This window comes from Salvelinus alpinus, chromosome 33 (genome assembly GCF_045679555.1).
Source record: "Salvelinus alpinus chromosome 33, SLU_Salpinus.1, whole genome shotgun sequence".
Lineage (NCBI taxonomy): Eukaryota > Metazoa > Chordata > Actinopteri > Salmoniformes > Salmonidae > Salvelinus > Salvelinus alpinus.
The window spans coordinates 22,506,684-22,531,656 of record NC_092118.1 but is presented as its reverse complement, the minus strand read 5'-3'; the positions used below and the strand labels follow the sequence as shown (position 1 = coordinate 22,531,656).

Here is a 24,973-nt window from a genome sequence, read left to right as displayed (position 1 = left end):
CTTTACTTCTGAGGTAGTCAATGGTAGCAGCAAGCAGGTGGTTGGGTTGGTGCCCGGTTTGGCTTCTCTACCTCAATGTACCGGCAGGATATCGATTTTCATTCAGATGACATTAGCCGGCTAAATAAACACTGCCAAAAGGTATTGAAGAAGTGAAGTTGTCCTCCTTTTGAAGATCACCTTGGGATTCATGGTACATCTGAACTAAGGCTATGCCTCCTTGAAGCAAGGCCCTTGCAGAGACTACATCAAATAGTTTTTACACTTGCTACCTTCAATGCCCTCCAACTCATCACCCAGAGATCTTCAAAGGACAGACATAGTAACCTTTTTCCCCAAATCTCTATCTTAGTTATCTGCCGTTGTCCTGTCTGTCAATCCTTGCTGTTCTTGGCACGGTAGCTTCCCCTCCCTCTCATGGCTCCATGCCAGCCAGTGTCTGATCCGCCCACACACATACCACATATACACGCCTTGGTTTTGGAGTCGCTTTAAGTTGAATCTCTTTTTGGTCTGCCTTTGCCAAGCAGTGCAATCTTTCCATGTATAGTTCTCTATCTGTAATGTGGAGCTCTGTGGTTGTTGTGCGGCTTTGGTGAGGTCCTTGTCTGGTCTGTGGACAAACACCAGTGGCCTGTGTAATTGTGAGGGGAAAGCTAACCATGAGCTCAGGTTAAAATCATTCTGACCAAGATCCGTTTCGGATCGAAACGTTGTCAATAAATCAGTGAATTGGGAGCATAAACAGTGTGCAGGCCTTCTTTATTAGCCCAGCACCAAAGTCTTTTAAGGATGTGCTTATTACCACAAGCTTTTCTAAAACCATGCTCCAACCATCAGAGACCGCACAATAGGCAACTAAATAACAAGTATAATTTCTCACTTGCCAGAGACTTGAACAGGGTTGACCTCTTTTTGACCCTCTTACCATGGAAAGATTGTGGATGGCTTTGAGATAATGCTGAGATAATATATTTATTCTCATCTTGCATCATAGCAGAGATGAGGAATTATTGCTTATTTTTTAATTGTTTCAAAGGTATAGATTTTGTCTTTGACATTGACCCCAAAAGTGAGTTTGGAAAGGTATCGTGTCTTTTAGCACACATTTTTTTTCTGAGTAAAGATGATCTATTTACTTGGATTGGCAGTGAATTCCCAGGGAGTTTTAAAGGTGCTCTGTTGAGACTTGACAATAGCCTCTGCTGCCTGCTCCCCATACTTTCCTCTGCTGCCTGCTCCCCATACTTTCCTCTGCTGCCTGCTCCCCATACTTTCCTCTGCTGCCTGCTCCCCATACTTTCCTCTGCTGCCTGCTCCCCATACTTTCCTCTGCTGCCTGCTCCCCATACTTTCCTCTGCTGCCTGCTCCCCATACTTTCCTCTGCTGCCTGCTCCCCATACTTTCCTCTGCTGCCTGCTCCCCATACTTTCCTCTGCTGCCTGCTCCCCATACTTTCCTCTGCTGCCTGCTCCCCATACTTTCCTCTGCTGCCTGCTCCCCATACTTTCCTCTGTTGGATGTCTTTGTCGCTGATCTCCTTTTTTTCTGTAGGGCAATCTCGCTTGAGAAGTGAAACTTTTGGCAACTCTTGCTAGAAATGTGATTCTTTCCGTTTCCCACCAAGGCTGATATGAGCCCAAAGTGACACCTTTGCATTATTTGATGTCATGTTGACATTTCATACCCTCAAAACAGTGGGCATGTAACTTTTTTGCTTCAGAAAGAGTGCTGTTTTTTCTATATGTGTCACAGCTGTATTTCTATGTAGGATAGGAAGGTCATAGGCAGGTCCCCTGATGACTAAAGCAGCTGGGAGGGAGGGTGACAGCATTCACAGACCACCCTTTCATCCTGTCCCTGTGGCTGCCTGCACTCTTGACCATGGCAGCCAACAGCCTGTGAAAGATGGTTACAGGGTGCAGGTGTAGGGGTGCTGTCAGCAAGACAGAATGTATCCAAAGGAGGGACCACCGGGAAAGCCTTCCAAATAGTGGCCACACAACGCCCCAAGGAGTGTCCGTAGGGGGGGATAAAGAGGGGGGTGGATCAAGGTGGAAGCTCCATTGTACAGCACCTAGAAGGCAATTGGATAAGCTAGGTAAGCTGGAGATGGGAAAGATAGATGGCAGGGACGATGAGGGCTTCTGTTGGGGGCCTTTGTAGTTAGAAACGTGGGGGGTGGGAGTGTGGCGGGCGATATTATCTTTTAAGGATCCAAAGTCCCACATGCACACACATGCAAGACGTTGGGGAGGCCTGGTAGTGAAATTCAAGATGGACCCTTTTTGGGGGGTTCGCTTCATTATCAAAAGCAGGATGTTTTTTCAGTCCTGTTGTGCTTCAACTCTAACATCTGGTGTCTATGGGCTCCTCTTTGAAACCAATGAATGGATTCCTAATCAAGATGAGTGGCCCAAAGTTAAAAGCTACTCTCTGTTGTGGAACACAAGGGAATTGTTATGGTGTCATACCATTTTTGCAGTCTTTTTATACTATAGCCTGTGTAATTTTTATTGGAAGTTGGATGTGCACTAATCTGTAGGCTGCTTTAGGATCCTTCTAAAATCAGTTTACAATCTTTACTAAACCTGCCTATATAACAATCTCTCATCAATTCCTAGAACCTTAGTTGGATTCGATGACAATTTTTGCCTAAGGTTACTCTCTATGTATTACATATGTAAGTCACATACTGAATTAGTCAGGTGGGGAAGAAACGTGAGTGCTGTCTGCATAGCTGTCGTGCTGCTACACGCCTGTCTTTCTCTGCAGTGAGTTGGAAACGTGAACGTCCCCTGGGCAATATCAGGAGGGTTTCTTCAAGGGTTTAAAGTATTGCTGGGGACCTGTTTTGGCCCAAATGAATCATTATACTCCTGTGGAAGATGACAGTACTTTACCAATCTACAGGAAAACCAATGTAACAGTGTTGAAAGCATGCTTCGGAGCAGTTACTTACTAGTTATGCCTCCAAAAATATTAATTTGTTACACACTACCATGGCATCAAACATTATATACTATTTCTGCAATTCTCTGTTGTGTCTTTAGGAGTATAAATCCAGCTTGATTGTTTGAGATTTGAATTGGAATCAGGGCTGTGTTCTGTTTCTAACCTGAGAGAAATACTGATCCACTCATGACACTTGTTGTTTGGTTCCACAGTGACATCAGCATGAATAACATCACAGAGCTCCCGGCATTTGTCTTCAAGAACTTCCCCTATCTAGAAGAACTGTGAGTATTCATCTTTTCTAGTACATTACCCACTACAGTTTTTGTCACATGCATTTGATAATCAGTGGTTTTCAACCACAACAGACCAGTTGTATTATGTTTGATCAACAAGTTGCTCAATGAGATATGAAGAACCTTGTAGTTTCACTTACACCAAAGAGTCATGCCATTGTAGAGTCGCCTTGTGTTTTCAGAAAGGGTAAGTTATACCATGATTGCTATCAAAAAAGTACCATGACTATAGGCTACGTATGATTCCAGAGAACATGTATGTGAGATGCATCACATTCTTTCTTTCATTGTATTTTCTTTGAGAATTTACAGGGTGGCAACCGCATATCTCAGTTCTGGGACCCATTCAATGAGCATATCTAATCTTAGAGTGTGTTTGTCTTTTTCTTTTACTCTTGAAATACCCCTCTGTCTGGTTCAGAGCTGGAAGTAAAGATAAGATCTGTCTACCTGATATCAGGTAACATGCAACCCTGAGAATGCAAAATGACCAGCTAACATTATTCTGCTTCCAGGCCTGCTACTGTGCCCATGTTATTTTAGCCTGTCTGTGTCTATCATCTCGAACAAGTCTTTGCTCCCTTCTTTTCTGAACACTAGGTCTACTTCATCTGCTTTGTCAAAGGGCAATTTACTTTTCATCACATTGTAAGTGGAGGAATGCAAGGCAGGAAGGAAGAAGGCAAAACAATGGTTTCCATGACAATCTGGCTGAAAACGCACTCTCGCTGCACTCCACCACTCAACATTACCTTTCAGGCAGGGGCAGGGGTCTCTGCCCAGTGTCATGTATACTTAGTGAAACCTGTTCTCTGGGTTCCATCCTGCTCTGGAGCTGAGCAGTAGGCTTGGGAGATACCGTATACGAGGGTGTTTTTCAAAATACTGACAGTATCATTTTCAATACTGTTTTAAAAAATGGGGTGCGTGCTACGCCACTGCTTTTAACTATAAGAAATCCTAAGATGTGTCAAAATCTATTATATCCGGCGGAGGGCTCCAGCTACACATTTGGTTTGCTAACTTGCAAGCTGAGTAGCTAGATTTCAAGGTCAAGCTTCTTGGTTACAGCAGAGACATTCAATCCCCTCCTGGATCAGGACCCCTGTTTCCTAAATTGTTCTGTGCCCCAAAAAAACTAAACAAAAAACTAGTTTTGTTTTGTTTGAATTAGCTCCCCTTGTGTGAACTGCCGATAATACCGTATACCCCGGTATGGTACAGAAACGGTATCTCGGTATGAAAATCAGGATACCGCCCAACCCTACTCAGCAGCACTGTAGGGCCTAGCAGTTATATTCATGCTTCGGAATGCTGTTTTGTTGACAGCTGTCTAGAGTTTTTAATTTGTGTTTGTTTAGCCTTATCCTTGAAACAAATCATAAGGTTTCATTGAGTGAACTGAGCGGATGGCGTGGTGGTGTTGTGTCACTGAACCACAGCTCCAGCCCTGAGGGCTTAATGAGAGAGAGGGGGACATGCCCAGAGAGGAACATTCCCTCTCTGATAGTCACGTAACCCTCCTTCATACACACCTCCCATCCTAAACAAAGCACAGCACAGCCTAGCTACCATGCTGACCGATAAAGAGATGTAGGGGAGTCATCCCCCTCAATTTGTGTTTCTGTGTCTCTGCACACATTTGTCTCCATGAGCGTGTGTTCCTATTCTCTTTACCTTCTGATGTTGAAGTGTATGTTGTCTACCAGTGAATTTCTTAGTGAAATATAATGGTTGTGGGAGTGGTGCTACAGAAGGGAAGGATTTAGTCTTTCCTCAACAAGGCTTAGCACATTCTTCTGCCTTCATCAAAGCCTAGGGGGACGTGTTCTGAATTTGTTGACAGAAAGAGAATGGGTGGGGAGGTTCTTCACCCTGAAACATGAAGGATGTCCTAGCAATTTGTTAGCAGGCCTGTGTGTGGTGGCTGGGCCGTAGACATGTGGGCGTTGACCAGCTCCAAGGCTGTGGACGTAAAGTTTACAGTACCATATAAATCTGGCAGACACAATAACCACATACAATTTGCACATGAATCCTACTCTGCTTTCAAACCTGAAGCTGTGTTACTTGAGTCCTAGATTAATAATAAACATTTGTCAGTAGTTGGGTTTGCAGTTGCAGCAAACTTAGTGCAAGAGAGTCAAGGAGTAGGCTTAACGTATGTGCATGAAACTGGCCCCTTTGACTACAAGTACTTCAACAGTTCATTTACTGCTGGGAAACAATGAAAATGCTGTCAAAAGGAAACAATTCAGTCAATGAATAGTTGATAAAGACACATGAGAAGCCAAATTGATTGAGTGTTTGATGCTGAAGCGTGTCCTGTGGAATCCACTGGGAGGCAATCATTTGGTTTGAGCCAGAGCCAAGTCAAGTTGAAGAGCATGTACCATTATATAACCTTCCAAATCCAGCCATGTTTGTCAACCACAACAAATATGTTATTTTAAACATGTTCTGCCATTGGATCACAGTGGAAGTCTGCCACTAGCGTTTGTGTATTTAGACTAGAGACCCTGTCATATGATGCTGTCTGGTTGTTATATGATGGACCAAAAGTGTTCGACATCCCTGGAAGTGTGTCCCCGAGTAGGCCCCAGTAAGCGGGTGCGTTGTTGGGGTGTATTAGGGCATGGTGGGAGTTGTTACTCAGATTCCCCATGCTCTCAGGCTCACACCCAGCAGCTATTGGCTGCAGGGGAATCTAACGCCACCCAGCTCAAATTGCAAAGGGTGATAAATCTGGTGCTAATCTCCCAGGCCAGATTTGGTGGAACTATGAGTCCCTGACAACCCGCCCCCACATGATTATTCACACTGCCAGTTCTTCCTGATATCCTGGCTGGAAGGGGAGGCAGTCCAGACCCAGGAGGGGAAACCCAGGCCCAGTCCTAATGTGTCCACTCTCTCCCCAGAGTGTCTGGTGAAGTGACAACATGCCGTCGCACTGACACGTCTCTCTGGCACCCCAGGCGTTATGTTATGCTATGCTATGCCTGATAACACAAACTGGAGCCTGTGAGGTGTTTTGATTCGTTTTTTTGGTCGATGACTTTCAATCTTGTATGTATTAACATTTCAAAGTGAAGCTGTTAAATTGAGAGCTTTGAAAGTTGTACCAACAACATATAGATTACTATATGAATCATTGTTTAGCTTTCGATGCAATCATGAATTGATCACCATCTTTTTCTCTCTCTTCCTCTCTCTCTACCTCAGTCGACTGGCAGGAAATGACCTCTCATTCATCCACCCTGACGCTCTGTCTGGACTGCATCAGCTCAAAGTCCTGTAAGTGTGCCGCTCATTGGTCCTACACACACACTTACAACACGCACACACAGACAAACACTCATATAATACCTGTATGTTCTGTGACTGTACATTGAGCCAAGGGTTCAAAGACCAGTACTGGTGAGTGCTCGGGCACAACCCACACAAAATCAAACACACAGACACACCTGTAAATAAAACTGGTGAATGAAATTCAGGTGAATTAAATAAAACAGAGGTGTTCACTTCCTTCCCAACGAGCAGTGGCCGTGTGACGTGTGTGAAGAGGCAGGAAACCAGAGGGCCTGTTCCCCTGGGCCCTAGCCTGCTTTGACGACAGAGACTACTGATAGTAGAGAGGAAGGGAGATAGTCACCATAACCACATCTGTGTCCAGAAGATACTAGGATCCACAGACAGATACTAACGCTCATCACTACATGGTCAAGTACTCACATCCCACATAAAAACTACTACAGTTTACTGTAGAATACTACAGTACTTACTATAGTATTCTGTAGTATACTGTAGAATACTATACTACACACTGTAGTATCTTTTGATCATGTGTAGTACTAGTAGTATATGTTGTAGTATACTGTTGAGTACTATAGTATATACTACAGAATGATCCACAAAAAACACTAGTAAATACTGCCGAAATGTCAGTCCGCCAAAACTTTTTTTTCCTATATTAAATATTACAGTATTTAATTTGCATATACCCTGCCCATTCCACTCCCCATATCCCAATTTGTGCCACCTGTAAGTGAGAAAAATACATGCCAAGGATAGACCATATACACTGAGTTGACAAAACATTTCTGTGACATAGACTGACCAGGTAAATCCAGGTAAAAGCTATGGCCCCTTATAGATGTCACTTGTTAAATCCACTTCAATCAGTATAGATGAAGTGGAGAGTAGACAGGTTAAAGATTTTTAAGCCTCGAGACATGGATTGTGTATGTGTGCTAATCAGAGGGTGAATGGCCAAGACAAAATATGTAAGTGAATTTTGAACTAGTTATGGTAGTAGGTGTCAGGAGCACCGGCTTGGGTGTGTCAAGAACTGCAATGTTGCTGGGTTTTTCACGGTCAACAGTTTTTCCAGTGTATATCAAGAATGGTCCACCACTCGAAGGACATCCAGCCAACTTGACACAACTGTTGGACGCATTGGAGTCAGCATCCCTGTGGAACACTTTTGACACCTTGTAGAGTCCATGCCTCGAGTCTGTTCTGAGGGCAAAAGGGGGTGCAACTCAATATTAAGAAGGTGTTCGTAATGCTTTGTGTATTATGTTCCCTATGGTTATAGAAAAGAGCAGAAGCTCTGAACATTCCGCTCAGACCCCAGTCCTACCTACCTACAGGTTATGGCAAATTTGCTCTTTTAGTATTTGTCCAGTATGTTTTGTCAAAGAGAGAGTAAATACTACAGTAATGACCGCAAAAACACTACAGCAATTACTATAGTATAAACTACTGTTTTTTACTACAGTATTTATACTACAGTAAACCGTAAATACTACACTATTCAATGTAGTGTTTTTGCAGACTTCAGACTAGAGGTCGACCGATTATGATATTTCAACTCCGATACCGATTAATGGAGGACAAAAAAAAGCCGATACCGATTAATCGGCCTATTTTATATAAAAATATATATATATATTTCATACACACACACACATTTTTGTAATAATGACAATTGCAACAATACTGAATGAACAATGAACACTTATTTTAACTTAATATAATACATAAATACACACACACACACACACACACACAGCTCTGAAGTGACAATGATACTGAAGAGTCTGCTTAGGAGACAAATACTCTCAACTGTTTGAATAAAAATAGAGTTTAAGTTACCTGTGATGAATGTTGAAAACAAAAACTGTCATTTCTATATGCAGGAAATCCTATTTTAATAATGGGCATGGTAAGAATTGACGACCAAAGTGCGAGTCATAATTCCCATGACACCTTCTAGCAAAATCTGAAAAGCGGTTCCTTCATTTATTCCGTAGGATATTTTTAGATTCACTTAAAATAAGGTCTGTGTTTCGTGTAGGCTTACACCACCGTGCCAATTTTATAACTGTGTAGATATCCATAGGACAAGGTAACTCTGATCAATATTGGCTAAATATAAGATCATTTTTTTTGTAGAGTGGATTTATGAAAATATGTTGAAAAACGTTACCTTATCCTAGTGAGATTTACACTGGTATCAAAACGTTGAGGCGGTTTAAGCCTGCACGAAACACAGACCTTATTTGAAGTAGATCAAGACATTCTCTATGGAAGACATGAACGGTAAAATAACGAAGGAACCCCTTTCAAGTTCAGCCGCAAGTTATTACAGGAATTATAACGCGTCGACTATTTCTCTCTAAACCACATACCTTTGACTAATCACCTCGAAAACAAAACGTTTATTCCGTTCCGTATTTTTATCTAACGGGTGGCATCCATGAGTCTAAATATTCCTGTTCCTAGGCCGTCATTGAAAATAAGAATGTGTTCTTAACTGACTTGCCTAGTTAAATAAAGATTAAATAAAGGTGTAAAAAAAAAAAAATTTGGCACCCAAAAATACCGATTTCCCGATTGTTATGAAAACTTGAAATCGGCCCGATTAATCGGCCATTCCGATTAATCGGTCGACCTCTACTTCAGACTGCAAAAACAATACAGTGAGTGAATACTATACTATTCCTACCATAGTATACACTAGTATTTTTTCATATGGGATATGCATGCAGACACAAACGTGTGTGCTCAGAGACACACGCATCCTCCCCACAGTCAAGTATACTGTAATGCATTCTGTACACTCTACTTCACCCTGAACCCATACACAAGCGTATGAAACAAAGCCTGAGGTGCTAGTTAGAGTCAATGATTTTGACCCTTTGTAGACATAAGAGGTTGAGAGGCTGTAACACTTTGTAATCCTTTTGTGTTCATTTTACATTACATTTTAGTCAATTAGCAGACGCTCTTATCTAGAGCGACTTACAGTAGTGAGTGCATACATTTTCATACTGTGTTCACACTTTAACTCAATACAGAGCTGATATTCTCATTCTCATACGCACCACGTGACTGCTGGTTGCATCACTAGCCAGCTACCACCTGGTTACTCAACCCTGCCCGTTAAACGCTGCTGCCCTATATAAATAGACATTGAATCACTGGTCACTTTAATAATTGAACACTAGTCACTTTAGTAATGTTTACATACTGCTTTACTCATTTCATATGTATATACTCTATTCTACTGTATTTTAGTCAATGCCACTCTGACATTGCTCGTCCTAATGTTAATATATTTCTTAATCCATTCTATTGCTTTTAGATCTGTGTATTGTTGTGAATTGTTAGATATTACTGCACTGTTGGAGCTAGGAACACAAGCATTTCGCTACACCCGCAATAACATCTGCTAAATATATGTATGAAGCTCGCATCCGCTACAAGACCATGGTGCTTGCCTACGGAGCTGTGAGGGGAACGGCACCTCCGTACCTTCAGGCTCTGATCAGGCCCTACACCCAAACAAGGGCACTGCGTTCATCCACCTCTGGCCTGCTCGCCTCCCTACCTCTGAGGAAGTACAGTTCCCGCTCAGCCCAGTCAAAACTGTTCGCTGCTCTGGCACCCCAATGGTGGAACAAACTCCCTCACGACGCCAGGTCAGCGGAGTCAATCACCACCTTCCGGAGACACCTGAAACCCCACCTCTTTAAGGAATACCTAGGATAGGATAAAGTAACCCTTCTAACCCCCCCTCCCCCCTTAAAAGAGTTAGATGCACTATTGTAAAGTGGTTGTTCCACTGGATATCATAAGGTGAATGCACCAATTTGTAAGTCGCTCTGGATAAGAGCGTCTGCTAAATGACTTAAATGTTAAATGTGACCAATAACATTTGATTTGATTTGGTTGTGCAGAAATTGTAATGAGGAGGCATGTTGGTGCGACCACAGTTCAGGTTATAAAACTGTGTTTTCTCCCTCAGGATGTTGCAGAATAACCAGCTGAAGACTGTTCCAAGTACAGCTATAAAGAACCTCTACTCTCTACAGTCTCTGTGAGTCACCCTATCTCTTCATCCATCTGGAATTACATGACTACACACACACACACACACACACACACACACACACACACCTTTTAGAGACTTGAAATGGCAAAACTCATGGACATCGCAAGCATAATCATGACATTTACAATGGGAAGCATTTACTCTACAATCCAATTGACCTATTAGCTTCCTCTAGACTGGCCTGCATCATTGCACTAACCTTTACACAGCTCACACATAACCATCTGGTTACCATGCTGTCTTTACCCCCCACCACGTTACATTTACCAACAGTTAGACATCATCTATTTATTTATGTGGTTGCTTTTTGCCTGTATGGGTTTGAAAGGGATGTGTGTGGGTTGTTATGTTTCCTAGACACTGCAGGGCTCTACAGTGCAGCACTTTTAATTATTGCTGTGTGACCTGGAATTTTCATTCAGGTATCCGTATGCCTAGAAAAATTAAGGATTCTAGCTTTAATACCTCATATTTTTCATTGTGCTCCTAAATGTCTTTGTGTCCGCCTACATTTTTCAACTTAGGCGCACACATGTGCTCCTTGTAAAAATAGTCCGCGTAGAGCCCTGCACTGGTTTCCAAATCCCCAGCGTCTCTTTCCTTTGACTTTAACTTAGTGACTCTCTGTGACTACTGCATGTCACTCTCTGAGGGACTATGACTGAGCATTACTCCATCTTTGTTTCCCTGTGCCTCTTTTGACTCTGACTGTGAATAGTGTAGGATGAGATCCAGCTGGAAGCCTGGTCCGGGACGTGCTGAAAATTCAGCTTTCTGCCATTTATCACCTCTCCAGATCCTTTCCTTCAGTCCCACGTTTTCCCTCTCTTTTTTCCTTCTCTTTTTTTTGCACAAGTCTTTTCTCTCTTAGGGGCTAAGGTCTGTAGCTGAAGTAATATGTTTTGGCAGAGCCTAGCTGGGTTTGTATAATGCCTTTGAGAGTTAGATGTCAATCATCGTGTCTTTCTACTTCCAACACAGACTCGTAGGGAATTTAGAGGGAGAGAGAGATATGGAGTCATGGAGGTGGAAAGAGAGCGAGGGAAGAGGAGAGTGGAACTGAGAGGGAGTCTGTGAAGGGAAGAGCGGAATTACAAAGGGATAGAGCTTTTGTTGCGAGGGAGAGAGTGAACGTTGTGATACCACATTAAGGAGCAGGTTTCATGAATGAGGAACAGAATGTGCAGCACCAGCCAAATACAAAACTAGTAGAAACCTTGATTGTAGAACAAAGCTATTTAAAACCTTTTGTTTGTAGTCCTCACCGGAGCAGTCTAAATAGTTAGAAATAAATGCAGAATATTTATAAGAGTAATGAAATTCCAATTTGTATAGTAACATCATACTTACTATACATACGTTATAATGTAGTAGGCTATCCAATGGCTCATTAAAATATTTGCAGTTGATAAGATTAAGGGCAATGGAAAGCTGTTAAAAATGGAAGACCGTAGTGTTAATGTTTTTCTACTGAGGCAATAGAAATACCTCATAAATACCATTCCTTACATGGCCCTTGATTTTCTCTCTCTCTCTCTCTCTCTCTCTCTGTTATGTGCTGTATCAATATGAAATGTCCTCAACGTGAGAATGTTAATGGTGGTGAATGTATGACAGGATTCACACATTGGTGTGACATAACTAGTAAGATAAAGGTTTCTAAAATCTCTTTTCCCCCCCTCCCTCTGCAGACGTCTGGATGCCAACCACATCACGACGGTGCCTGAGGATAGCTTTGAGGGCCTGCAGCAGCTCCGCCACCTCTGGCTGGATGACAACAGCCTGACTGAGGTCCCAGTGGGCCCCATGAGACACCAGGCTAACCTGCAGGCTCTCACCCTGGCACTCAACCGCATCACCCACATCCCCAACAATGCCTTTGCCAACCTCTCCAGTCTGGTGGTGCTGTGAGTGCTGCAGATCTATCTATTCCAGACCTGGGTTCAAATACTATTTGAAATCTTTCAAATACATTTAGCGTTTGCTCTAGTCTCTCTGGAGTGCAAGAGGGGCAGGGTTTGGACTCCTTGTGATTATTCTATTGGTTCCATTGTGCCAGGCAAGCTCAGTAAACTCAAGATAGTATTTAAACCCATGTCTGATCTTGGTGCTGTTCTGGATCTGTTCTGTGCTCCTTCCCATAGGGGAGAGTTTGGGGGGTTCAACTCATTGGTAGTATACTGTAGATTCAGATGTAGCACAGACATTAGATATTTCTGGTGGAGATTTACATCTGTTGGAAGAAGAAGAAAATGTAGGAATCATGGGTAATAGAACAATCTCCACTTTTATAATGAAAGACAGTTACATGTAAGATTATTTAAATATTTTTAAACAAAGTGTCAAAGGAACAAACCCTCAGATTACACTTCTCTACCATTCAAACATTGCAGATGTTCAAATCCATTCCACTCCAAGTCAAATTAAATTCTCAGTTAAATACATCAACATACTGTATCAATCAATTTCAATCAATTTTATTTTATATAGCCCTTCGTACATCAGCTAATATCTCGAAGTGCTGTACAGACACCCAGCCTAAAACCCCAAACAGCTAGTAATGCAGGTGTAGAAGCACGGTGGCTAGGAAAAACTCCCTAGAAAGGCCAAAACCTAGGAAGAAACCTAGAGAGGAACCAGGCTATGAGGGGTGGCCAGTCCTCTTCTGGCTGTGCCGGGTGGAGATTATAACAGAACTATGCCAAGATGTTCAAAAATGTTCATAAGTGACAAGCATGGTCAAATAATAATCATGAATAATTTTCAGTTGGCTTTTCATAGCCGATCATCAAGAGTTGAAAAACAACAGGTCTGGGACAGGTGGCGGTTCCATAACCGCAGGCAGAACAGCTGAAACTGGAATAGCAGCAAGGCCAGGCGGACTGGGGACAGCAAGGAGTCACCACGGGCGGCAGTCCCGACGCATGGTCCTAGGGCCCAGGTCCTCCGAGAGAAAGAAAGAGAGAAGGAGAAAATTAGAGAGAGCCAAGATTTTCAAAATTTCCATAAATGACAAGCATGGTCAAATAATAATCAGGAATAAATCTCAGTTGGCTTTTCATAGCCGATCATTAAGAGTTGAAAACAGCAGGTCTGGGACAGGTAGGGGTTCCATGACCGCAGGCAGAACAGTTGAAACTGGAATAGCAGCAAGGCCAGGCGGACTGGGGACAGCAAGGAGTCACCACGGCCGGTAGTCCCGACGTATGGTCCTAGGGCTCAGGTCCTCCGAGAGAAAGAAAGAGAGAAGGAGAAAATTAGAGAGAGCCAAGATTTTCAAAATGTTCATAAATGACAAGCATGGTCAAATAATAATCAGGAATAAATCTCAGTTGGCTTTTCATAGCCGATCATTAAGAGTTGAAAACAGCAGGTCTGGGACAGGTAGGGGTTCCGTAACCACAGGCAGAACAGTTGAAACTGGAATAGCAGCAAGGCCAGGCGGACTGGGGACAGCAAGGTGTCATCATGCCCGGTAGTCCTGACGTATGGTCCTAGGGCTCAGGTTCTCAGAGAGAAAGAGAGAACGAGAGAATTAGAGAGAGCATACTTAAATTCACACAGGACACTGGATAAGACAGGAGAAGTACTCCAGGTAACCAACTGACCCTAGCCCCCCGACACAAACTACTGCAGCATAAATACTGGAGGCTGAGACAGGAGCGGTCAGGAGACACTGTTGCCCCATCCGAAGAAACCCCCGGACAGGGCCAAATAGGAAGGATATAACCCCACCCACTTTGCCAAAGCACAGCCCCCGCACCACTAGAGGGAAATCCTCAACCACCAACTTACAATCCTGAGACAAGGCCGAGTATAGCCCACAAAGGTCTCCACCACAGCACAAACCAAGGGGGGGCGCCAACCCAGACAGGAAGATCACGTCAGTAACTCAACCCACTCAAGTGACGCACCCCTCCTAGGGACGGCATGAAAGAGCACCAGCAAGCCAGTGACTCAGCCCCTGTAACAGGGTTAGAGGCAGAGAATCCCAGTGGAGAGAGGGGAACCGGCCTGGCAGAGACAGCAAGGGCGGTTCGTTGCTCCAGAGCCTTTCCGTTCACCTTCACACTCCTGGGCCAGGCTACACTCAATCATATGACCTACTGAAGAGATAAGTCTTCAGTAAAGACTTAAAGGTTGAGACCGAGTCTGCGTCTCTCACATGGGTAGGCAGACTGTTCCATAAAAATGGAGATCTATAGGAGAAAGCCCTGCCTCCCGCTGTTTGCTTAGAAATTCTAGGGACAATTAGGAGGCCTGCGTCTTGTGACCGTAGCGTACGTATTGGTATGTACGGCAGGACCAACTCGGAAAGATAGGTAGGAGCAAGCCCATGTAACGCTTTATAGGTTAACAGTAAAACCTTGAAATCAGCCCTTGCCTTAACAGGAAGCCAGTGTAGGGAAGCTAGCACTGGAGTAATATGATCAAATTTCTTGGTTCTAGTCAGGATTCTAGCAGCCGTATTTAGCACTAACTGAAGTTTATTTAGTGCTTTATCCGGGTAGCCGGAAAGTAGAGCATTGCAGTAGTCTAACCTAGAAGTAACAAATGCATGGATTAATTTTTCTGCATTGAAGCCATCACTTACTGTGGAATGCCCCTACAAACACACGCATGCACACATGTACACGCGCACACATACACGCGCGCGCACAAGAAAAATGCTATTGCTGCAGGTCCCAGTTGGAGGGAAAAAGGACAGAGCTGTGTCCCTAGTGGCTGGCAAGAATAAACAGGCAGAAAATACCTTGAATCCATCAGGCTTCGACACACCAGCACTCACAATGATACCTGACTTACCAATCACTGTGGTCTCTGGTGATAGCTGCAGAGGACATTTACCTTATGAATAGATTGAATTGGGTCTTACTATCAGGCAGGGACTGTGGGAGATGTGAAAAGTGCTGCGTTGTTCATCCACAAAGGATGGGATGCCATGTGGCAGATTGAGCATTTTGTTTTATGTGTGTTGTATGTCAATAAGAATTGCTATATTATATCCTGCTTAAAAATCCAGACGGGTGACCTCTCGAGTGGAGCAGTGGTCTAAGACAGTGCATCGCAGTGTTAGCTGTGCCACTAGAGATTCTGGGTTCGAGTCCAGGCTCTGTCGCAGCCGGCCGCGATCGGGAGACCCGTGTACAATTGGCCCAGCGTCGCCCGGGTTAGGGGAGGGTTTGGCCGGCAGGGATGTCCTTGTCCTATCGCGCACTAGCGATTCCTGTTGCGGGCCGGCTGCAGTGCACGCTGACACGGTCGCCAGGTGTACGGTGTTTCCTCCGAGACCTTGGTGCGGCTGGCTTCCAGGTTGTGTCAAGAAGTAGTGCGGCTTGGTTGGATCGTGTTTTGGAGGACGCACGGCTCTCGACCTTCACCTCTTCCGAGTCCGTACGGGAGTTGCAGCGATGAGACAAGACTAACTACCAATTGGATACCACGAAATTGGGGAGAAAAAGGGGTAAAAAATATATATATATAATAAATAACCCAGACGGACCCCTATTAAAACCTCCCTGCATGTTCAATCACACATACTAGATATCCAATACATGTTCCTTCTGTTGTTCAATGTCCCTTTTGGCTCGTCTGCAACAGTGAAGTCTAATTTGAGCCGGGAATGGAATATAAATATATCCTTTATCTTCCAGGCATCTGCATAATAACAGAATTAAGGAGATTGGGGAGAGCTGCTTCACGGGGCTAGAGAACCTAGAGACGCTGTAAGTACATTTGAATACAAACTCATTAACAGTGTGTATGAGCCACTCATCCCCCCACACACCCACACACACCCAGAGCAGCCGGGACGTCAGTGTGTCCACTTCCTCCTGTAATTGCTCCAGGATAAATGGAGCGGAGTCCATGATGGCTATCTGCACTACCCTCCCATTGTTCGTTTCCTCCTGCGTCGCCAGCCTGAACAGTGACACAACATCTTTAGTCCGGAGAGGACAGAGACATTCTGACCTATGGTTTAACAGCAGCCATATTAGACGTACCATGGCTGTTACAATTATTTTTGCGGTGTCGCACTCACTCACAACGTTGACACTGATAAAGCATAAAGATAATTGTCTTACTTACTATAGGAGCCTACCTTATATGTGAGCACTCCAGTCTGTCATAGGAACTATAGTACGCTTGGCTATTTTATAGTGTATTGCCTGAAACTGGAAGATCAATATCGTTAAGGTGACCGTATGTTTGCACAGCACTGCTAGTGGATGGTTACAGTATGATTGAGTGTGCTGTGGTGTGTGGTGTAATGATTATGAAACTCCCTGCTCCTTTTGGCCCCTCAGGGATCTTAACTTCAACAACCTGATGACCTTCCCAGAAGCAATCCAGGCACTGCCCAAACTGAAGGAGCTGTGAGTACTGTCCCATGACAAACACATGCACACACACACATAGTCACAAATGGAAGCACACACATGCCAACACCGACACACAGGGATGCACATGCGTACACAGATTCCCTTTTTGAGATTTTTTAAATCTGAAATGTCAACTTTGAGTGATTAGGTTGTTTAGTCAGTAAGTGACATGTGGCCTAGAGGTGATATCATTTTCTGCAAAAAGAGGAGACCCCTCGTCTTTTCTCCAGTGTAACTGTGGTTGCGTGCAGGCTGCAGTGTTTTTGTAGAAATGTGAGCTGTTGATGTGGAACTGTGAACCTTGGCAGGGGGAGCTGAGAGATTAATGATGGGGTCTGAATAGTGCCCCTAAGAATACACTCCTCTATCATTCCTTACCTTTGTTGCTCTCCTCTCCTGTCTGTCAGAGCTGTAGTTCTGTATTCCTTACCTTTGTTGCTCTCCTCTCCTGTCTGTCAGAGCTGTAGTAGAGAGAGAGGCTGTCTTAATGTTCCTGTACAATTTTTTCTTGATCCCTTGAACTTGTGATGGATATAAGGGACATGTCTACTAGATAAAAGACGCAGGCACGTTAGGTACATTACCTGGCCTTTGTTTTCACAGTGTCACTGGGACATCTTGAACAATAAATCATGACTTCACAGCGTTTCATGTGGACAGTCACAACTGTTCTCTAGATGGTGTCCTTTCATATTTCTGATGGAAAAACAATATTGAACAGATATGGAATTTACCATGTTTTATGACAGCAGTATAGATTAATTAGCAATAAAACCTTCAGGCAAATAATTGACACACATTAGATTGAAAGATGCCATCTAATGGTGAAAACTGGAATTAGCCACATTAAGTGCAGAAATCAGGAAGCTGTAGCACACATGCATACATAATTAGTGGTCATTTACATATTGGCAACTATAACAGTTTACTTAATTTGGACCTCTCACTTTTCCTAATCACAATTTGTATCTTGTTCAGCTGTTGCAACTGTATCGTTGCATATTTAATATTCCACCTTCATCCCAAAGAGTGTGGTTAGAATAATTGTTTCACTGTATATATTTTCATTTTCCTCCAGTGGATTTCACAGCAATGACATAGCAGCCATACCTGAGGGAGCCTTCCACAAGAACCCTTTGCTCCGCACCATGTAAGACCATACTTCAAAGCCAGTCCTACTGTCAACAAATACTATAGAATAGAACATTAAGCCTTCACACATTCATGTACTAGCACAGTGTTCCCCAACTCCAGTCCTCCAGTACCTCCAACTGCACACATTTTGGTTGTAGCTCCAGACAAACTCACCTGATTCAACTCATTGAGTGCTTGATGATTAGTTGACCAGTTGAATCAGGTCTGCTTTTCCGGGGCTACAAAATATGTGTACTGTTGGGGGTAGTCCAAGACTGGAGTTGGGAAACACTGTACTAGTATGTACAGTTTATCATATTTACACACATAACTGTCTCAGTGACTGACTGACAGCACCAAGCTTGTAATATAGTGACTGACTGACGGCACCAAGCTGGTAATATAGTGACTGACTGACAGCAGCAAGCTGGTAATATAGTGACTGACTGACGGCAGCAAGCTGGTAATATAGTGACTGACTGACGGCAGCAAGCTGGTAATATAGTGACTGACTGACGGCACCAAGCAGGTAATATAGTGACTGACTGACGGCACCAAGCTGGTAATATAGTGACTGACTGACGGCACCAAGCTGGTAATATAGTGACTGACTGACGGCACCAAGCAGGTAATATAGTGACTGACTGACGGCACCAAGCAGGTAATATAGTGACTGACTGACGGCACCAAGCTGGTAATATAGTGACTGACTGACGGCACCAAGCTGGTAATATAGTGACTGACTGACGGCACCAAGCTGGTAATATAGTGACTGACTGACGGCACCAAGCAGGTAATATAGTGACTGACTGACGGCACCAAGCTGGTAATATAGTGACTGACTGACGGCACCAAGCTGGTAATATAGTGACTGACTGACGGCACCAAGCTGGTAATATAGTGACTGACTGACGGCACCAAGCAGGTAATATAGTGACTGACTGACGGCACCAAGCTGGTAATATAGTGACTGACTGACGGCACCAAGCTGGTAATATAGTGACTGACTGACAGCACCAAGCTGGTAATATAGTGACTGACTGACAGCACCAAGCTGGTAATATAGTGACTGACTGACGGCACCAAGCAGGTAATATAGTGACTGACCATGGGCCCTAGAAGATACTTGTCCAGAAGATGGTGCCATTCTCGCATAGTAAATGAGTTTACTGTCAGTGTGTCCTCTTCTCTTATCCTCCCCAGCCACCTGTATGACAACCCCCTGTCCTTTGTGGGAACTTCAGCCTTCCAGAACCTGTCTGACCTGCACTCCCTGTAAGTCCCTGTCCATAGCTGTTAGAAAACCAAGTCTGGTACTCTGAACATTGTATTCATAGTGTGGTAAGGATCTCTGAAATTGTTTTATTTTTTATTTATCCGTTATTTTACCAGGTAAGTTGACTGAGAACACGTTCTCATTTACAGCAACGACCTGGGGAATAGTTACAGGGGAGAGGAGGGGGATGAATGAGCCAATTGTAAACTGGGAATTATTAGGTGACCGTGATGGTTTGAGGGCCAGATTGGGAATTTAGCCAGGACACCGGGGTTAACACCCCTACTCTTACGACAAGTGCCATGGGATCTTTAATGACCTCAGAGAGTCAGGACACCCGTTTAACGTCCCATCCGAAAGACGGCACCCTACACAGGGCATGTCCCCAATCACTGCCCTGGGGCATTGGGATATTTTTTAGACCAGAGGAAAGAGTGCCTCCTACTGGCCCTCCAACACCACTTCCAGCAGCAACTGCTTTACAATAACAGTGTATGAAATCACCATGTGATACAATACACTGGATATCGCTGGTGCTCAGGTGCTTATTTCATACCGTGATCTAATGTTACGAGTGGACAGTTATTCCGACTAAAGTTAGTCTCTGGTCTGTCATACCTGTTTGTGTTCTAACCCTGTGAGGTATGTGTTTCAGGATGCTACGTGGAGCCAGTATGATGCAGGATTTTCCCTGTCTCATTGGGACTAACAACCTGGAGAGTCTGTGAGTACACAATACAGCAGACGCTTTACATCAACATACACAACTGACACTGACCAACAATGTTAGAATGAATGTGTTCGTGTTAGTCAGATTGTTAGTGATTAGATTTTTTTTCTGCCTTGTTTGAGGTTAAGTTAGACCGTTTGTCAGTGGTAATTAAATAAGTGTTTCTTTCTCAGTACTTTGACAGGCACAAAGATTGCCGCCATACCGGTTGAGCTCTGTGAGGATCTCAAGGTGCTGCGGACTCTGTAAGTATCCCCAACCTCACCTTTCACCCTTATCCTACCTTATTAATCTATTTCACATAAATGCTGGTGACATTCCAGATTACATTATTTCATCCTTTTGCCCATCAGAGACCTGTCCTACAATGAGATTGAGGAGCTGCCTTCCTTCCAGGGCTGTCTAAAGCTGCAGGAAATGTGAGTAAGGTATATTGTTGGGAATGTGAGCAAGAGCACAAACACATTTTTAAACATTACATTCAAGATGACCCCCATCTTCTATCTTTTTCTGAGTGTATATTCTGTGTTCTGTCCTAATTATAGAAGCCTGCAGCACAACCACATCCAGCAAATCGACAGGGACACATTCCAGGGACTGTCTTCCCTGCGCTTGCTGTGAGTACACACACACACACACGCATACATACACACACACACACACTTGCAGCCTATAGTACCTTGAGGCTTAAAGGTGAAGGGCCTAAGTAGATCTCATTGGAAAGTAACTTAGTTCTGCTTTCACTAGCTCATGCCAGAGGCTAATTTTAAAAAGCATGCTTAATTTGCTGCCCTGATTCTGAACACATCATTAAGTCATTTTCTTTCCTGCAGGGACCTGAGTAGAAATGAAATGAAAACCATCCACAGAGATGCTTTCCTCTATTTGACGGCGCTAACAAACCTGTGAGTAGGACACTGTACTGTGGTAAAAACTAAATCCGTTCTCATACAAGTCATGATAACAAATACATTACTGTTTAAACATATGTGTACATATGCTAGTAGTGTGTTCCAGGAATGTATGTATGCTAATATGTCCTGTTTGTTTCAGAGACCTGAGTTTAAACTCGCTGACCAGCATTCCAACAACTGGACTGAGTTCCCTGAACCAACTGAAACTCACAGGAAACCTGCAGATGAAAAATGTATTTACTGCAAAGAGCCTCCCCAAACTCAGGTCAGAATCCTAGTAATTCATCCAAATGACCTCACATTGTCCTGAACTAGATGTGAACTCACTGTAGTGCCAAACCCAATTCACTTACAGTAACTAAACTTAAGTACAACTGTGAGGTTGGGGTCATGCAACACTTTGAATGATAATGGTCCTATTGTGGTCTACAGGTCAGTATCAGTTCCCTATGCTTACCAGTGCTGTGCATTTGTGGGATGTGATTCTTCAACAACTTCCACTGATGAGGAGGACATCAAGAAGGTTACAGGTAAAATATGTCGGTCATGACTGGTCATTAGACCACTCTTGACATAAAAAAAATGTATTATTCAGAGGGATAAAAAGTATATTGAAATTGATTAGCTAATTCATCTTTGTGTTCTAGGTGGAGAAGAAGTGGAGAGGATATCGATGGTAATGCACTGCTCTCCCTCTCCAGGTAAACCACAGTCACTTTATTGTCATCTACAGCATTGAATTGTGTACATCATCACATCTCTTACTAACTGAAGGCTGACTCTGTCTCTCTCCTCCAGGAGCCTTCAAGCCATGTGAGCACCTCCTGGGCAGCTGGATGATCCGTCTGACTGTGTGGTTCATCTGCCTGGTGGCCTTGATCTTCAACACTCTGGTGCTGGCAGCCACCTTCTCCCGCCGGGCCTTGGCCCTCTCCCCTGCCAGGCTGCTGGTTGGCCTCCTGGCCCTCACCAACCTGCTCACTGGGGTCTATGTGGGGGTGCTCACTGTCCTGGATGCTGCCACCTGGGGCTCCTTCGCTGAGTTTGGGGTCTGGTGGGAGACTGGGGTGGGCTGCCGGGCAACAGGGGCCCTGGCGGTGTTCTCCTCAGAGTGGGCGGTGCTGCTGTTGCCCCTGGCGGCTGTGGAGCGCAGCGTGGCGGTGAGAGGGCTCCTGGGGAAGGCCATCTCACCCAGGAGGAGCAGCGAGAGGGGGTTCGGGGACAGATGCTTCGCCCTGGCGGCTGCTCTACTGGGACTCCTGGCGGCAGCAGCAGCCTGCCTGCCGCTCTTCAGTACCAACGACCCTTCAGCCTCCCCTCTCTGTTTACCCTTCTCTGGCAGTGAGGGCCCTGCACTGGGGGTCACTGTGGCCCTGGTGCTGCTCAACGCTCTGGCCTACCTGTTCACAGCAGCAGTGTACACCCAGCTGTACTGTGGCTTGGGCAGGGTGGAGCTGGCAGACCAGGAGCAGGCAGGGGCCGTACGCCACGTGGCATGGCTCATATTCACCAACTGCATCTTCTTCTGCCCTGTTGCAGCCTTCTCCTTCGCCCCTCTACTGGCCAGGTCTGGCACCGTGGGGGGCCCTGAGATCGCCAAGTCCATCACGCTCATCTTCTTCCCCCTACCGGCATGCCTTAACCCCGTGCTCTATGTTTTCTTCAGCCCCGCCTTCCGGGAGGACTGGCTGCGGCTGCGGGGCCATGGAGCTGTGGCCCGGGGGGTGAAGGCTGGGCAGTGTGCAGGGGGCTCTGGGGTTGTGGAGGTGGACGGGGACTCCTCCACACGGCTGGGCTATGACTGTGGGGTGTACTCCCAGCTCTGTGGGGAAACGGGCATGTGTGAGCGCTGCGAGGCGGCTCTACACGCCAGGACCTCTTCCTCCTCATCATCAGTCTGCAGACACTTGGTGAAGTCCCACAGCTGCCCTACCCTCTCGGCTGGTGCGGCAGCGGGCCAGCGTACGGAGGGCTACTGGGCAGACAGCGGCACCCTCCCTGCCCAGTCAGAGTACGCTGACGAGGGGGACTCGTTTGTGTCCGACAGTTCCGACCAGGTGCAGGCCTGTGGACGAGCCTGCTTCTGCCAGAGCCGAGGGCTCCCTCTGGTCCACTACGCATACAACATACCTCGCATCAAAGACTGAGAAACTCTTCAGCTGTGTTTGTGTGTGTGTGTGCATCTGTGTTTGTTTGTGTGTGCATCTGTGTTTGTTTGTGTGTGCATCTGTGTTTGTTTGTGTGTGCATCTGTGTTTGTTTGTGTGTGCATCTGTGTTTGTTTGTGTGTGTGTGTGTTGGACACTATAACAAAAAGACAGGTTTGTGATACACAACAAAACATGTGCAGGGTCCCTGCACACAAATCATTCAGGAAGCACTTCTTTAATCACTGTGTGAACCAGACTCAACCGCCACAAAAAGGGAATCTGGCATTAAATGAGACTTCTTTGAGACCTGAGACTTTTGGTCAACTCTTGTTTTGCCCTTCAGGATTTACAACTGATTCCTGTGTGTGATAACACCAAACTGGCTGTCAAATATGTAACAAAAGAGGAAACCTTTCCACCAGTGCCTGCTTCTTGGTTTAAAGCGAACTCATTATCAAGATGTTACAAGCCTGAATTCATCTGTCACGTCTCTTGCTAAGGCAAGGATTTATGTGCCATCCTTTTGTAGTTTTCTTTGTGTTATATGTATATTGTGTTTATATCTTGTCATTCCCTGGTCTGTCGATTTTAATGCCTTGCCATAATCGCTATTCATTTGTATAGTTAGCAAATGTAATCATAATCCTCATTCTAGGGTTGTTTTTCATATGAGAATGTAAAGTAACTGAAAGGAGAATTGTATGGCAGCGGCTTTAAATTAAGGGGTACTGACAATGTGTTAAATATAATCTGAAAGCTGCATTTTCAGCCCTCCCAATGTGAGCCAACTGAATCTCCAGTCTGAATCTGTTCATGTAACTTCACATGCCCTGTATTCATTCCTCAAGAGTACAAGACAATGACTTAAATGTTTATTATCTTTGACAATAAGTGTCAACAATTCTTCCTCACTATGAGTGATAACATCTTGGATGTCACGTGGGAATGGAAGAGAGCACTGTTTTAACAACAGTCTTCCCAGGTTGTTGAGGAGAGTTTTATGACTTTGTTTTGTCTCTTGGACTGAAAATAATTTCGTTGAACTGTGCTTTACCCCCAGGATCGTTCTAATTTATTGCTTAAAGAGGAGCAGAATGTCTGGGCCATGGACAAGGTTATTTCAAGTGTCAGGAGGTTGGCTTTGAAAGGTGAATGCAGCATGTACCACAACCCATTAATTATGATCAAGATGCACACAATCCCACAGCTCAGCAGTGTAGCCAGTGTAATGGATATCATGGTGTATATTATGATATAATAACAACATATAATGTTTCACTATGAAACATTTGATTGGATCAGGTTTGACTGTAGGGGAATATCTGTTTGATGTGCACGAGCATGACTTTGCGTATGGGGCCTGCACCACACCACACCCTAGGAGCCTGTATCCACATGTGTAATTCATGCGAGCGCTCAGGAAATTAGGCAATGTAGGGAAGCCTAGACTCCCTCAACATTTTGTTAATGTGTCCATATTATGAAGCTCATTGGCTTTTGAAATTATATCACAAATTTTCTTATTTTTGTATGGATTTGTCAATGTTTTGACTGAGTGTAATTTTAACCCCAACCAACTGTCCAGATTGTATTGGAGATGTTTGAAGCCCGTACATGCAAATTCCAAATCAGTGTGTATTGCTGTCTGTTTATCCATATTTAAATTATTTTTGATAGAAAAACCAATAATCAAGAATGGGATGGATTGACTAACCACGGAAGCTACCTCTTCAACT

At 44.4% G+C, this 24,973-nt stretch overlaps 1 protein-coding gene across 2 annotated transcripts in view; it reads left to right on the top strand.

Moving 5' to 3' along the window:
• Positions 1-24,973, top strand: part of LOC139563093 (leucine-rich repeat-containing G-protein coupled receptor 4-like) — a 30,762-nt gene extending 5,789 nt beyond the window's left edge. For both annotated transcript variants that reach the window (XM_071381372.1, XM_071381371.1), the window contains 17 exons: positions 3,169-3,240; positions 6,475-6,546; positions 10,565-10,636; positions 12,343-12,558; positions 16,306-16,377; positions 16,960-17,028; positions 18,113-18,184; positions 19,372-19,443; positions 20,100-20,168; positions 20,348-20,419; positions 20,528-20,593; positions 20,720-20,791; positions 21,008-21,079; positions 21,228-21,353; positions 21,521-21,618; positions 21,736-21,789; positions 21,887-24,973. In XM_071381372.1, the coding sequence (XP_071237473.1) occupies positions 3,169-3,240; positions 6,475-6,546; positions 10,565-10,636; positions 12,343-12,558; positions 16,306-16,377; positions 16,960-17,028; positions 18,113-18,184; positions 19,372-19,443; positions 20,100-20,168; positions 20,348-20,419; positions 20,528-20,593; positions 20,720-20,791; positions 21,008-21,079; positions 21,228-21,353; positions 21,521-21,618; positions 21,736-21,789; positions 21,887-23,235 (2,695 nt within the window). In that variant the 3' untranslated portion in view covers positions 23,236-24,973. The remainder of the gene's footprint in view (positions 1-3,168; positions 3,241-6,474; positions 6,547-10,564; positions 10,637-12,342; positions 12,559-16,305; positions 16,378-16,959; positions 17,029-18,112; positions 18,185-19,371; positions 19,444-20,099; positions 20,169-20,347; positions 20,420-20,527; positions 20,594-20,719; positions 20,792-21,007; positions 21,080-21,227; positions 21,354-21,520; positions 21,619-21,735; positions 21,790-21,886) is intronic.